General features: G+C 42.1%; 1 protein-coding gene across 1 annotated transcript in view; it reads left to right on the top strand.

Annotated features, from left to right (window-relative positions):
• Positions 1 to 5252: 5252 nt before the first annotated feature.
• MOCOS (molybdenum cofactor sulfurase) overlaps positions 5253 to 16771 on the top strand; it is a 233230-nt gene continuing 221711 nt past the window's right edge. Inside the window, exon 1 of the mRNA XM_076330220.1 lies at positions 5253 to 5438. Coding sequence (XP_076186335.1) covers positions 5309 to 5438 — 130 coding nt within the window. The 5' untranslated portion in view covers positions 5253 to 5308. The remainder of the gene's footprint in view (positions 5439 to 16771) is intronic.

Genomic DNA, 16771 nt, shown 5'->3' on the forward strand with positions numbered 1-16771 from the left:
ACTCTGTTTCTTAAATAATTTGGGTAATATGAATAACCCATTGCTTGGTCTAATAAGCCAAACAGGCAGGGTATTATTTTTTCTCTTTGAGCAGAATCACCTTTACTGCATATTTGCAACCGGTAGAGATCCTGCCCGCATTCAGCGCTGTTCAGTTGGTTTGCATACAGGTAGGATGTATTAGAAATACAGTCACAAAATGTGTTGGAGGGGACAGAGAAAGGTTACACAATCCATGCTCCTGCCCCAGGACAACCTTTTCTTGTTTGCCAAGCTATCTGAGAGCTGGTGTTAACAGTCAAACATTAATTACTTAGAAATATTTTGCTGATCATCGGAATGAATTATTATAGAACCCCAGAGGTTGGAAGGGACCCCTGGAGGTCTCCTGTCCAACCTCCTCCTCAAAGCATGTTCAGCTGGAGGAAGTTGCTCAGGGCCATGTCCTGGTGGGTTCTGAATCTCTCTAAGGATGGAGACTCCATAGCCTCTCTGAGCAATGTGCTCCAGCGTTTGATCACTCTCATGGGAATTTTTTTTTCTTTTAAACTTATATCTAGTCAGAATTTCTCTTGTTCCAGCTTGTGTCCACTGTCTTTTGTCCTTCCACCAAGCATCATCTTCTCTATACCCTATCATCATGTAGTTGTATTATGGTGATGCTTTATTATTTGCACTGAATAAACCCTAAAGAACCAATACTGCAGTCCCATTGCTCTTCTATAGAGCTGCAAGAGGACAGCACAACCCCTTTATAGAGAAGCATATCGGGTTTTGAGTTGTTTGCAAAATATTTGTACAGAGGCTATTTCTTCTTGTTTCTTATAGTGCTTTTAAGTAGTTGCTACAGAGAAAAAAAAGCATTGTCACAGCACAGTGAAGGAATTAAAAAAAACTTTTTTTTTTCTTTTGTAACATCTTCCAAGTAATGGCAATGTTACAGATTAACATTTACGAATCCAGAAACCTACTAACTAGATTACCTGGAGGCATTATTTCACTCTGCTAAAACCTGGAAAGAGCAAGTTAAATTGCTCTGTTTCTGCTACTGAGCCTTCATTAAGGAAAGAAGCTGCAAAACTGCGTGCGTGTGTGCATGGGTGGGGGGTTAATGCATGCAATGCGTGTGCCCAGTGCATGTGCACAGTGATCCTTTCGCTAACAGCATTTTATCACTTTACAGTTTTGTGAACGTGACTCTCTAGGCAATACCTGCCCACCAGTGTATATAATTCAATTAATGTGCTTACATGGACTGATCCCCTGGCTTCACTTGATAACCAGAGAAGAGGAAAAGTTACTCTGTAACTATGAATCTGCAATGTGCAGATGGAAAAACTATAGTTCCATGTGGAAATTCCATGAAATCTCCAGCTTTTACCTCAGAAATAGAGCTAGCAGTAAAACCTAGTTAGGCTGATTTTCAAACACAAAAACTTCTATATTGACACAGAGTAACCTTAATGCCTCTTGTTATTTAGAAGATTCTGGTCGGCCTTTATGATGGATGAAGATGAACCAAACCCTGTACTGGAAACTGGTAGCTCCCCAGGGATCAGTGATCATCGCCAGATTACATGCAATGTGCAAACAGAGCACATTCCCAGTTAGTACTATCTCCATGTGTGTGTTGCTTCCAAAGGGCTACTCTTCCAAAACCAGCAGAAAAAAGGAAAAAAAAAAGATGGAAATTGATAGTGAGAAACATTTTTTAGATAAAAATGTTATAGATTTTTATAGGAAATTAGATCTTTAGAATGAATTTATTGTAAGATCAGAAAGCTGCATTCCGTCATCAAGAAAAAGGACTGTTTTGGTGGGGAAAACTAGTCTTAGTTCAATAAGGAAGTGAAAACAACTATTTGGCATACACAATATATGAAAATGGTGCGGGAACTATGCGTAGCGATCAATATAAATAAATTGCTCTGGAAATTCATGACAGGAAACTAGAAATATGAGGGAAAATCCATGGCAGGTATTTTCTACATTATACTTGCAGCAAAAAAAAAAGTCATAGTGATGGGATAGGCCCTTCTAAATTTCAGTGCAGAAGTTGTTAAAGTAAAAAAAGGCATCTGGTGCAGGGTTCTGCTTTTAAAAAAAAAGTGACTTCAGGAGATCAGCTAAAAACATTCCTCCACTTGATTGCAACTGTTCTTTTTCGACAGAGGTGTTTTGTTCACCTCAAAGGAAATGCATAAGGCATAGTTCATTTGGTAATCAGTTTTGGTGAGATCATCAGCTAGGCCAAAAAATGTATTTTGGGCATGTGTTGTATCTGCTAAGCATCTCTCTCAGAACTGTTAGAGAAGGAAGACCCAGGTCTCCTTCTCCTGTGCAAACTGAAACTAGTTTGGGACTCAAGTTTCCAGCTGAGGTCCCTTGACAGTCCTGAGAGTGCTACATTTACACACGAGACCATCGTGCTTAGTGAGGATTGCACTGGAGCTGTCTTCCTGAGTAATCTGTGTAATATAATGAGCTCCTGTTAGGTAAAGTTTATGATGAAGTTATGGTGTGCATACTTAGTTCTTTGAGAGGCGCAGGCTACGTCCCAGGTGGTATCTATGGGGTGTGATGCAAACTTTCAGGTGAACGCGCTGGCAGAATTTCTCTGGATGTGCAGACAACGTGAAGGTGTACCTGAGGTAGCATCAGAAACTAGTCTGTAACTTTTTAATAGCAGTGAAACCACATTTTCCATGTGAAAAAACACAAAACAAACCCCTTTTCCCAAAAAGCATTTTCAGGTTTGTGTGCAACTCCTACTATTTCCTGAATGGACTCAATTTTTTAAACTAAATTGTTGATTACAGTGAAGAAGACACCTTTCGATTTTTGCATTTCCTTCCTCCTCTTTTTCTTTCCCCTTTGCTTTTGGCCCCATCAAAAGAAATGACAAAAGCTGTGATTGTTATTCTGAATGTATTTTAAAATCCTGTGTTCTGTGAACAGCAGGACAAATAAAACCTGGTTTTGTACGGATTTGTGCCCTTTTATTCCAGCTCCCCCTCTCTCACACAGGCTAGCATAGTCCTGCTTGGCAGGGAGCGGCATGCCCAGTGGATATTCCCAAACCTCAGGTGCATGGGTTGCCTGGCGGCTGTCAAATGAAGCGTACGGTGATTTGATGACTGAAATGTGCCACTTTTAGTTCCCCCATCTTCATTAGTTCCCCCACTTTTCCTTCAGTGGGGGAACAAATTGAGGCTCCTCTCCTCTATCCACCCCCTGATGTTCGTGAAACTCAGAAGCTTTCAGGCCATCTTCCACACATGATTAAACGGGCAAGCTAGTTCAAGAATTAATTACTGATGGAAGGAAGGAAGAAACTCTTTCTTCTCTGCAAAGCCCACATTTCCTTAAAACTGAGTCTAAAAATGCACGTATACCAAAGGCAAGAGGTGAGGCAGTGAGGTACTGGTTTTGTCCACGTTAAAATCTAGTAACTCTTTGAAATTTTAGGCTGCTTTATGTGTGGGCCTCAGAGCAAAAGTATGTGTGTAACTTTGGACATTTAAAATGTTTACGTAATACATGCTAGTTGTTGTGGGGGATAATATTTTAAATGGAAACATGTTTATATTACATTGATACATCACACCAAAGTGAAACAGTGGATTTTATAGATAATATGACTATGTCCTTGTATTTCTGCTTGTTTTGGCCTCTGGGGGGAAAAAAACCCACAGTGCAAGCAAAATGTAGAGAGGTACAGTATTGGCGATAATGTGAACATCAGAATATTAAGACCAGTCCTGCAGAAGGGGACTATGTCCAGGAATGAGACACAGTACTATACACCTGCCACAATCAGGAGTAGAGAGTCAGGGACAAACATATTCTTATAGCGTTACGGAAATATTTCTCAGTACCTCAGAGCCAGGGTTGTGTTCTTAAACTGGGCAAAATCTCCTAATATATAAAGTAGGGAGCATATTAGCATGTTATTTCATATCAGGCTCATTTTTAAATTTTCTACATGGCTTTTATTCAGTATCTTTTTGCAAGTGAAAAATCTTTAGAGTTCAATTTGGGCTGAAGTTTGTTCTTGGTAGTTTCCCATTTCATTGATAACCAACTGATAGTACATCAAACAATCTTAACTGAAGAGTCTGTCTTACCAGAATTTACATGCAGACCAATCCTAACACGTGTAGTTTTATTTTAGTATTCGACTGTGGGGGTCATTTAACGCTCTGCAGATTGCAGAGCTGCGAGTAGAAAAATTCATTGCAAATAATGTCAGTAAAAAAATTTTTTTTTTGAGAAAACAAAACAAAACCCAACCCCCCAGGAAAACATTCCTTTGGCTATGATTTTTTTGTGTATGTGTATGGTTATAGTTTATCCTACAAAGCAAAGGCTTTTACATGAATGGCTGCCATTCTCCCTACACCTGACAACCAGCCCATACCACTCCTTAGGCTTTTGGCCAGCCATGGTCCTATACGTTGACCACATGGCACCTATGGCCAGTAGAGCCGGTTAAGCGTGATGCAGGAGTATCATACACCAAATACAAGGTGTGAGAAAGTGACTTCTGCTACCTATTAGCAGCAGTGGAAGAGGCATCATCTAGAGGAAATGAGGAAAATTTGAGCACCGAGTTTGAAAATTTTAGGGAAAAGAGATTTCCATGAGCTAGCCCTACTCTAAGTAGCGTGCCTCAATAGGAGGGGATGGGAGCAGAGGCACACTTGTTACTGTGAACCCAAACCCGATGTCCTTGTGCTCCAGGAAACTTCACGTTGGACTGGCTCTGCTCGGGTCCGTGGGCTCGGGGACCTGCCTGCGTTGCTGTCTAGGTCCGGATGACGAGCGTGGGTAGGAGATGGCCCTGCTGCCGAGTGGGCTCCGGTCGGAGCGGTGCCAGGGCCGGTGCACGGGGCCCCTTCCGGACGACCAGACCGCTGGAGCTGTGCACCCGCCAACGCCCGCCGCTGCTGGCGCCCGGGCCACGCCTGGCTCACGGCCCACCCCGGCAGCGCACATCGCGCCCGCCGCCTCCCTGCTCTGGCCCAATCACTGGCTCAGCTGCAGCCGGACCGCTGCGGACCCTGCCCGGCCCCGGGCCCCGCCGCCGCTCCCGGGGCAGGGCGGGCAGGCGGGGCGCGGGCACGGCCTGGGGCGGGAGGCGGGAGGAGCGGCGGGGCCGGGCCGGGCCGTGCTGGCCCGGTCGCAGTGCCTGCCCGCAGTGCCTGCCCGCAGCGCTGCCGGCGGGGAGGCTCCGCTGCCCGGGGAGAGTCGCGCTGGTGTTTTTGTCAGACTTTCTCTCCCCCCCTTCCCGCCTGCAGCCCGCGGCATGGCCGGGGCGCCGTGGGGAGAGCTGCTCTCCTTCCGCGCCTTCCAGGCCGCCTGCCCCGCCGGGTACGAGTACGGGTACGGCGGCGGCCTGCGCGGCCTCCGGGAGCGCGAGTTCCCCCGGCTCCGAGGTACCGCGGGCCGGGCGCAGCCCAGAGGGGCGGGCGAGGGGTGGGCAGGGCCGGGGGCGGGGGAGGCCCGGGCCGGTCCCGGCTCGCCTCGTCCCCGGGCGGGAAGTTCCTGGTGCGAGGGAGCGGCGGGGGAAGGCGGGGGGCGCTGGCAGAAAGCACCGGCATCACCTCGCCGCAGCCCCTTCAGCGACACGGCGCGGGGCCTGGAGGCCGCCCCTCTCCCTCTCCTTCTCCCTCTCCCTCCTCTCGTCTCCCTCTCCTTCGCCTCCGGCACGAGTGGCCCGGAGGTGCCATGAGTTCAGTAACAGGATTTAGTTACGGCAACAAGATGCAAAGCGAGGTATTAAGAAGAGGGGGGTGAAAGTCAAATTAAAATGGTAAAACAGCCCTTGTCTAGCAAAGGTTTGTGGTTAGACAGGTCTTTGTAAACTACTTTTGCAGGTTATATAGATTCCCCTCCCCCCACATTAAACGTTGCTTGAACATAGTACTTCAAATCTAATTGTGATGGATATACTACAGTAGTTTATTTTACTTAAAGAGGGGTTGATGCCCGTGATACTAGCACTTCAAAATACTTAGAGAAAAAACAGAATAGAGAGCAGAGTAAATAACATCAGTTTGGATGTCCTGAACCTGTTATTTAGGCCACTCTTTCTGTTAAGAGTTTTGTGTTACTGTTCCTTTTTGTCATTTCTTTGAATTTTGGTGATCGAATGCAAGAGCGGGCTTTCTCACACATGGGTGTTTAGTAAAGAATGGAGTTACACTTTGCCTCTAGAGGGATGTGGAAAAAACTTAATTTCAACTAGCAGTTTGAGGAACTTTTCTTTAGGATTCAGTAAGTTAATTTCACAGTTTGGTATTAGTCATGTTAGTTGCATCAGTGAAAATTTGATAACAAGAAACTGCTTGTCCTAAATTCAGGCCAAGATTCTGAAAAGTGGGTGTTTTGTAACTGAAACATTGTTTAGACGTTTAAGCAGATGACTTTTCAAAACTCTTGAGAATCAGGTTGGTTTCTCATGAGGCTCCCCAGTTTTGAAATAAAGCATATCTGCTAATGAATGATGTCTGGTGGATCAGTCTGGGTTCCCAAATGGAGGTCACTGCAAAGGCAGAGCATTAGGAGTTTACCTCCCTTTGAAGATGTTTTGGTTAATGTAGACTACAGAGTTACACTTTGGTCATGTAACCTACTAAAATAAGATGTGGATGATAAATAATTCAGAATATTTCCAGAAAAAAATAAAAACAAATACAGGGTATAAAATAGAATCTGTCATAATATTAGCTAATTGAAATCACATAATAGTCTATGGTAAGGTGACCTAGGTTGCAAATTCCTTCTGTCCTTTGTTTTCCCCTTCAGAATTTTAACGTGTTATTCATTTCATAAATTGTCGTCCATTCATCTTGAAAGCTTGTCATGTCCGTGAGGAAGATCAGTGTCCTTAACTGATCGCTGTACATACATGTGGTGTCCTGTCTGGGATTCTTGTCTTAAAAACAGGAGCATCTCTCCTCTAGTCAAGAACTTGTGCCTTCAAGTGATGCCAGTAGTGCCAAATGAAAGGTGTCCGGGGACAGATTCCTAGGCCAAGTGTGTAGGGGACACTTGGCCTTACCTTACACATCTATTTGTCTCAGAGCTGACTAGTTGGACTAGTCCAGGACAGAGTCCAGGAACTGGCTGACAGCAGAGCAGCGCGGATAATAAGCACATTGCTTGTACTTATTCCTTGGCCTCCTTTTATTTAGCCATGTAGCTGTATCCCCACTTGCTGAAGGTCTTGACTCACTGATGTTGATGTTATAAAATGGCTTTTAAAGCTCTAGGTCTTTGTTGCCCTGCTGAAATAAGGTGAAGGAAAGGTGGCTGATGTACAGGTTAGCAGCAGCAATAGTAAGTGAAGGGGCCTTCTCCAAGTGACTTACAAAAAATTAGTGGGGCTTTCAGGCATTTAGCTATTTAAGCATTTTCAGTGACCTGCGAAAACATGCAGGTTGGGGGATGAGGTAGAAGTTTTTACATCTCTGGTGACCTTGGGTCAGCTTTATGGGTAAGTCCTGATTGTACAAACACTGATTCACTAAGGAACCTGTAGCTGTTCATGTGGTTGATCTCTGCTGCGTGTTTCCCAACTGCACAAAGGTGCTGCAATTTAATCCCTTCTAGTAAAGAGCAATCTTAACTAGTTCCACTAGGCACAAGAGAATGATCTCTATTTTTAGGTCATTAACAGTAATGTCTTGCTCTGCCTGTTTATTTAGGGCATGCCTCAAAGACCTTTCCATCATTAAAGTTGGATAAAAATCCAGATTTTGCTGTTCACTTCTTATGTGAACAGAATTTTTGGAGTCCCTGTCTAGATATCCATGAATTAAGCCTAATGCTCAATTTTGGAACTGTCATCTTCTTATGAGCAGCATGTGATAATAATAATTATTGCATGTCAATGTATTCACTTCTTCCTGATTGCTGATACTTGGTGGCATCCGCTAAGGGAAGGCAGAAACCTTCTCTGTGTCGTAAACCTTTGCCTGTATGGTGCTAGTGCTTCTGTTGTAGCTCTAGTATTTACAGTTGCACAAATGCCTGTTGAGAAGAAGATACAACAGATGTGTGTAGAGAACACTGGCTGCTGGACATACTACAACACCAGGATTTTTCAAAGGTGGTCTACCTGTGGTCCTATCAGAGTCTGTGGGAGTTTCACTCTTGGCTCCATCAGAAGGAAAGTTAGGCTCATACCAAGTGTGTTGGGGATTTTCCCTTCAGGTTTTGTGGAGGGATAAAAGGAACTACTTTACTACCTTGAATCAGCAGGGGTCTGTCTGTTTTGGCACAGAAGCCTTAAATTTTACCTTTTAAGCCAAGGTGTATCTTCACTTTTGTAATTCAGGGGCTGTTAGCTGATCGCTACAGCAGCCCCGTCTAAAAATATACGTGGAGTCTGTGAAACGGATCCCTGTTTCACAGGCAGCAGCGTATGCGCAATATGTGACCTTGACTTTAATCTTGTGAGCAGCGTACCCTTATCTGCAGTGTAGGATTGTAAATTGTGCTTTACAAATGGATAAAGAGATCAGTGGCAGTTTATAGGTTCTACTGTTAAGTAATGGGGATGAATATGCTTCTGTGATGTTTATCATAGCAAAGAAAATATCAGCTTCAGTTTGTATCGTGGTTTTAAAAAAAAGAAAGCTGACATATGATTTGCGATGCAGCATTTAATCCCAAGATACCTTTCCAGTTTCAGTTGCGTGCCAGTATTCTCCTCTAAGATAGCTGTGTCTGTTTCACTGTGAGCTTTCCAAGAGCGATAAGCAGTGGATACCCATCCCCCAAATAAAAACCAGCACGTATTAGCACTCACGTATTCTTTAAGGGCTGCTGACTGTCTGAAGAGAGTCTTTAACTGATGTAAGATGCATTGTCCCATTTAATGTCAAATCGGTCACTGTCCCGTACTTCAACAACAGTCATGTGACAAATCATGTGTTACCTTAGTAGTATGAACATTTGTGATACGTGTGATTGCATACAACTAACAGTAATAACGTAGCTTGCCTGCTAAACAAAAAGGAAAGGCAAACTAAGCTTTGAGTAACAGAATTGGCCTTTGTTTCTTTGAAACTCAAATGATGTCACATGAACTGGTCACCTGTAAGAGAGCTTATTCTATTGTTCAGTTAAGGAATAGATGGGTACTGGATCTGACCTTACATAAAAATAAGGCTTTTTACTGATATTGCTGGTAATTATTTGTACCGAGACTTTTCCTGTAAGTAGGAGAATGGGAAAAGCAGGTCGTCTCCGTGCATTTCAGTTAGTCCTTAGTGGCTCGGTTAGCAAAGGTCAGCTCTGTACCCCAAGAACAGAAAAGCCTATCTATTTTGTCACATTTGGGATAATCTGGTGTTTTGGCTGAATTTCAGAAGTAGGAAATGCATTTTGGTGTGTCAGCTCACAGTAATTTTGTTGATAGGTAGCTGATGCTCACATTTTATGAAACTTGTGAAGATGAGTGTACTGTGAGCCTGAAGAGTTGTGCTCACCTCTTGATTGCCAATGTAGGCCTGACCTCAGTTTCTCTACTGCTATGCCAGTTTACTTGCCTTGTCAAACCAGAAATTCCACCAGTCTTGTGTCTGAGGTTTTTTATTTTTCTTAAAAAAAAAAAAAAAATTGGAGTAATTTTTATATCCTAAAATAATTGGATTTTTTTTTTTACATCTCCAGAGGTTTTTTGTTTGGTTTTTTTTAAGATCATTCTGTTTGATCTGGTAGTTGTCTTCTACTTCTGCTTGTGTTTATATTGCTTTCTGCTGATTTCCTAATTATTAATAATTTTTATTAATAATTTTTATCTGTGGATGAATCTGTTCTTTTTAATCTATTTTTCTTGGTGATGACTAGGTGACTGTGTGTGTTTAGCAAAACCTTTTCTAGTTAGCTTCTTTAAGCAATATTGTTCTTTGAGCAAGTTAGCAATATGCAAGTCTGATCATGCCATTTAAAAACCAGTTTGATGATGAGGGTTGTTGTGGTTTAACCCGGCAGGCAGCTAAACACCACACAGCCATTTGATCATTCCTCCCGACCCAGTGGGATGGGAGAGAGAATCAGAAAAAAGGTAAAATTCATGGGTTGCGATAAAGACAATTTAATAGGACAGAAAGGGAAGGAAAATAACAATAACAATAATAATAATAATGATAAAAGAATATACAAAGTAAGTGATGCACAGTGCAATTGCTCACCACCTGCCGACCGATGCCCAGCCAGTTCCCAAGCAGCAGTTGCCACCCCCCGGCCAACTCCCCCCAGTTTATATACTGAGCATGACGTCACATGGTATGGAATATCCCTTTGGCCAGTTTGGGTCAGCTGTCCTGGCTGTGCCCCCTCCCAGCTTCTCACTGGCAGGGCATGAGAAGCCGAAAAGTCCTTGACTAGTGTAAGCACTGCTTAGCAACAGCTAAAACATCGGTGTGTTATCAACATTATTCTCATCCTAAATCCAAAGCACAGCACTGTACCAGCTACTAGGAAAAGAATTAACTCTGTCCCAGCCGAAACCAGGACAGGGATAAGTTTATTTTGATTCGTTGTTGCCTAAGGTCTATGCTGAACCAGAAGCAAGGCATGTGCCATTTTATGGTCAGATGCAATACTTAATTGTGAGTTCCCTGAAGCCCACCCACCCATTGCTGGCCAGAGTTAAGCTAGGCGGCTACAGTCGTGGGAGAGACAGCATCTCCCGGAAAGGTAAAATGATTTCACCCATGTGCTGAGATTGGCATACATTAATGTTAATCCAGCGCTTAACCTCTCCTGCCCAAAGGCAGCAAAATCACTGTGTAGGGGAGGGATGAGGCTGCTTTAGTTGTCTCATTGGGAGATTCTGGGTAGCTAGAAGAGCTGCTAATTGTGCTGGAGAATAAATCTCACTGAGTTACCTCATCTCTAGCTCATCCTGAACAGAGAAGAAATCTTCTAAACGTCTTGTTTTGGTGTCTAAAGCTGAGAGCTCCTCTTCCTTCCACTGCGCAAGGCTTGTTTGCTCACTGCTCAGCAGCTGTGAGATCTCTGGCTGGTAACCTGCTCCTGTCCTCTGTAGCCCCTCTGTCACAACGTGATTTGATTTTGTGAAACACATTGTTTTATTTATTTGGGGGGGAAAAGAAAGCAAAAGAAATTATATTTATGGAAGGAGGCTGCTGGTGAACAGTTTGAAATGGTAGAAGACATCTGGGAAGATGCATTTAGTGGCTGGAGAAGATACCGTAAAAAGAAGCTGTGGTATGGGAAGTGTAACTGCACAACTATGTGACAATTGTTTTGTAAAAAACGATATGTATGCTCATGTAAAGCCTTAATGCTTCCTGTCGATTTCAAGTCAGTAGTAGTTATCTAATTAAGCTGTTACCTAAAGAATTGATATCAAAGAGGAAGCGTGTGTGGGACATAAAGTGGATTTAGTACCAAATGCAGTAACAGCAACTGTGTGTTAGTTTCAGATGTTTTCCTCGGCCTATAGAGAAGTAACAGGTACTGTTAAGGAGTTTCTTACCTTGCATTTCAGGGTTCAGAAGGCTGTCGGTGGTGTGCTCTGTGCAGGACTGATCTTTCAATTGATCACCCAGAGCTGGGTGATCTTTTGCTCTTCATGATGGACATAGCTCTTAGTGAAGAGTAGTCAATGGTACTGTCATTGTAATATTTCAGCACTGAATAAAGTTTTAGTTACTTTAAAGTTTAGTTAGAGGAAAAAATTCCCTCAAAGAAACAGGTAATGTCTTCTCTTTCTGAATTGTATTACTCAGAGTAATATATATAATTCAGTCTTAACTTCAGATTTGGTGTTGTAATACCCATATAAAGATGTTCACTGCACCATTACACTGGCTCCATAATCGCCTATGCCACATAGTACAAGACATTTAAAACTGTCTGGAATACAGAAATGTTGAGCAAAAAAGCAAAGTACCAAACCCTATAAACCTGATAGAGTTGACATGAATTTTCAGGTGTATGTTAGAAATGAACATCGATCATTTGGGACTAGATTCTTTACAACAGGAAATAACCATATCTAGACATTAGATTTTTTAAATCAATATTTAGAGGTTAAAAAAATACTAGATTTGGAAAGATACTTTATGGAACTCCATAGATGCTACAGGGTATCAGCCACCCATTTTAAAAAATTGCACTTTTAATTAAAAGATACGTTATCTCTAAAATTAGTGTCTGTACAAGATGTATATTAGTGTATGAAAGTATTAAAACAGGCAGATGTTTTATTTAGAAAAGCACAAGATGCTTTCTTATCTCTTACTCAAAAATTGGAAATGCACCAAAATCTTATTCCTACAGAATCCCACCATCAGTGTTGCATCCTTCCTTCCGTTTCCTTTGCCTCCTCTTAGCTTCTACTGTTTGTCCTCCTCCGTCATTATGAGGTTGCTATATGTGAGATGTGTATTGATTTCTTCCCAGCATATTCTGTATATTTCCGAATGATGTTTATGTGATTTGTTTTGTTTTAAATATGAAATCTAAGATGATTAATTAAAGAGTGTATGTAAGCTTTCAGACAGATATGATCTGCTGCTGGTGTCCCTGCACTTATACTGGAATTTCCCCTGCAAAATCAGAACCTGGCAAGTGAAACTCTACCATTATATGTTACGGTAGCAATTCCCATATCTGAGCTGCTCACCAGAATTCAAGGGTACTCCCAGTCTAAGGACAAAAAGCCAAATGGAGAGGTGAGAGGTCAGTTTTTGTTGATCAGCTTGATTCATTGCATACTTGGTATCAGAGAGATGCTGCTGAGACGTCGCTTGGGTGTGAAAAGGCTGTCACTGAATTCAGGAAGACCAGAGTGCTGCATAGTAAAAAGCACTGATATGAGAGGTTGATAAATGGGGAGACAGCACAATATATTTGCAGACCAGGAGGCTAGTGGGATGCTTCACTCAGAGATGGTATTTAGGCAGTAGGATGCTGAGCTCTCAAATGTCTCAGGCTTTTTATAATAGGTTGTCTTGGCCCAAGCCACAGGAATATTCAATGCAGGTGTTTTCCTTTGTGTGACACTGAAATACTTGTAAGGTGGTTTTTTTTATTATTTTTATACCTCACTGAACTCAGAAACTTAAAAATGGAACTAAAAAAAATTCTTCTTATGACTATGTCAACTTGGGGTTGGTATAATTTTTTTTATCTTCCTAAGTTAATAATGCTGATAGTGTTACCACATCCGTGTACTGATCTGCACACAAAGTATTTGCATCACAGACTGGTTCCTGTCACATTTGTTAGGAGACAGAGATGCGGTTTCTGGAGGTATTATGGAAAAGGTGGTGTCGAGACCTGAAGGTGTGGGAAATGGATGTCAGAGTTATGAAGAAACAGGGGTATAGTAGGGCAGAGAGGCATAAAGACAGGCCACAAAGCAGTAAAAAGTCAGACTTCGTTAGTTTCGTTGCTAATGAGGCAAGTCGTTATGTTCCTGGCAGTGTTCTTGGCAGCCCAGATAGATCCTGTGCAGTGATGCTCTTTGCCCCTTCACCTTCTGTCCTGCCATAGGGAAGCGATGCTCTGAGAGGTGCCTGCGATGGGGATGCGACCCCCGGCAGGCAGCTGTTGTGAGGGTGTCGTGCAGGAAAGTGTTAAGTTGCTTTTTTTCTGGTATGTGAAATATACATATAAAATTGGAAGGCAGGTCTTTGGAAGAGAAATCTTTCGCTCCCCGCTATTTTGTTTTTCCCTTCTTGCTTTCAGGATTATACTGACTCACTCCTCCTTTCTTGTAGCAGCCAGGGGAATATGGCTTTTGCAAGAGAAGTAAAAAAGATGTGGTTTCTGTGCTCATTCAGATTAGTCCTTGGAGCAACAGAATCTAAAATGCTTTTAAAAGAAAGCTAAGAAGGTGACCGGACAGGATTTTTGTCACTTACGGTCTTCTTAAAAGAGAGAGCTATCCGAGGATGTGATCTTTTGGTGACGTGGTTAGCTGGGGAAGGATGATTACACCACTAAGCTTACTTCTGGCAATATGCAGAATAATGTCCTATTGGAAAATTTGGAAAGACGACAGGAACCTCATTTGAACAAATTTTCATTAATTAAATTAATGTGTGAATTAATTTCATTAATGCACAATTAAACACCAAATATCACTGTTCGTACCCCTTTGCAAACTTATGAACAGGTCAGGTAAAGTTACACAGTCATCAGAAAGTTTGTCCTGTAATTTATTCCCGAGGAAGAAATTGAAGCCCAGGATTTTCCACATTTTTTTGTTCATGCCACACAGTGCATTAAAGTTGTCATAATTCAGTAATTTGGAACTGATGGTATCAGTAATGGGTACAAACGTATGTTGCCTTTCTTTAAAAAAAAGAACGTTGTATTGCTGTTGAGTAAAATACACTGTTCATCGCTGTGCCATTCATTTCCCAAGTAATTTATTAAGGAGTGTAACTTATTAAGTAACTTATGAAACCTGTGACTGGGAGCCACATTTTTATTATTTGTATATCTGCCTATAATTTCTTTAAATATAAACAATTAGAATTGTCACAAAACAAAATGTTACTCAGCTGCTCTGGCAGTATGCAACTTTTTAAAAATCTGTCATTGTCTTTGATTCATCCCACACTAGGAAAATATTCGTTACAGATTTAATCAATTTAGGGGTGCGTAAGCCCAGTGAGCAGAATGGGAGACTCTTCTTAATACCCCGTCTTACTTCAGTTGTGATGGATAATTTGCTTTGATAATGCATGTTGCCTTCTCATGAGACTGGATAAAAGCAGATAAATAAAAGTGGTTAAGTAGCAAGAGCTCCCTACCTGATGGACTGAATGGAGTAAAATTGAAGACTCCATGAAAAAGGAGCCTTTGCCAGATGCAGACATGATACTTCCCCCCTTCCCCCCCCCATAAACTTGCTAGTATTGCATACCTGGGAAGCTGACCGAATTGATGTTCAGACAAAACTGTGCATAGATTGTTGCACTCCATTGTTACTTGATCATAGTTTGTGTTCACAAACCAATGAAACATTTGATTAATGAATAACAGCTTTTAAATGCCTTCCCTTAAGAACGTGAATGTCTGTGAAGCAGTGTATCGTGGAAGGTGGTCATGAAGTGTAGCAATATGATAATAATCGTCGTCTTATCACATTAGCATAGATGTTTAGTGACAGGTACGAGGCTGCCGAGACAGCCCAATAATACAAATGTGGGATGACTGGTTGCCCTTCTAAAAAGCGGATAATTTAGTAGTACTAGAAGTGAATAAAAACACAGGCCATTTAAATTCATTAGAAGTGAATTGGAAGACTCACAGTACGTAAGAAATACACTAAAAACCATGTAAGACATGTTTTGTGTAACATGACATTATATGCAAGAGACATTAAAAATGCAAAAATAACCTTTAAGGGATGGCTGCAAAGGTGTATTTTGAAGATAAAAGAGGGAAATAAAGAGAACAACGCATCTGAACGGCACTGCAGCTGACTTTCCTTGTTCCCTGGGACAGAGCAGCCCCTGTGAGTGGGACTCACAAACTCCTTTCCATTCTGTTGTTTACAACTATTTCTGATTTGACTGAGGCATATGTCCATGCCAGGTTTTTTCCATTAATGAAATTAAGCCCTCTGTTGTAAGGATTGTTAGCTGTCCAGTTAATGTTCGATCAGTGAGCTGTCTTAGTATTTCTCCAAGCTTGCCAAGAGCGGAAATATAGAAGGAAGGGAGAAAAACTATGACAGGTTTTTTTCAGTTTGTAACAACAATTTAGGATTTGATACCGTGAAACACTTTCCTTGAGAAGGGTTGATCATGAGTGATGGTTCCCCCTTCAGTTGCATTCAGTTGCATTCTTTAAAGCCTCTCGGTGTCTGTAAAACACTGAGCTGAAGAAGAGGATGGGTGTGAGTAAGGGGGAAAGGAGACATGTCTGGGGACAAAAAGTAAGCTTCTTTAGTATTCCTTTTCGTACCACAAAAAGCCATTTCAATAGTAACTTTCATAGCTCATTATCAAGTTTAGTTTTAAACTTTCCGTCTTCTGTTTCTTTAGAGGCCTAGGGGTTTTTGTTTGGAAAACAGAATTTAAAGTGATGTTTGGGTGATAAACTACTGCTTGGATAGAAATCAGACTCCCGGGAGTGAGGAAGGAAGTAATGATAATTTTGTTAGGAGCTGCCTTATGTTCAGGCTCGGTGAAGCTCATCTGCAGAGCACAGAAAGCATCACTGCACCGCAGGGCTGTGGAACCAGGACTGTCTTTTAGTGTGCACTGCCATGGCCCCAGCTTCATCCGACTTGCTAGGAGAGTTCTGGGCACAGAAGATGAAGCCTTCCTGTGGCACTGTGGGAATCCTCCTTGAGATGTAGGCTGTGTAAAAACAAACCCTCCCTCCACCCCCTGTTTTTCAGTATCAACTTGCCCAAAGGGTGGGTCTAGTCCAGTGAAATGCTCTCTGAGGGGCAAAGTCATCTATTTCTCCCTTTTATAACTCGCCCTCTTGGTTATCCTTAGAAACCTGTAATAGTATGAGGTTGAGTACTTCGTGAACGATGAAAAAGTATGAATCCTGAGTGAGTTACACGGAAATTTTTTCTACTGAGTTTCCTTTCCATCTGGTGTTTTTCAAGGGTTGGGAGAAATCTTCCCCTCCCTTCTGCCCGAATGTCAAATTTAAAAACACCTGCTTTCATTGGAATATTTATATTCTGATTAGCTCTAATGAAAGGCAAAGCCAGCTTTTTAGCTCATGAGAGCTGAAGCTACCCATTAAA

The sequence above is a fragment of the Aptenodytes patagonicus genome, chromosome 2 (genome assembly GCF_965638725.1).
Source record: "Aptenodytes patagonicus chromosome 2, bAptPat1.pri.cur, whole genome shotgun sequence".
Taxonomy (NCBI): Eukaryota; Metazoa; Chordata; class Aves; order Sphenisciformes; family Spheniscidae; genus Aptenodytes; species Aptenodytes patagonicus.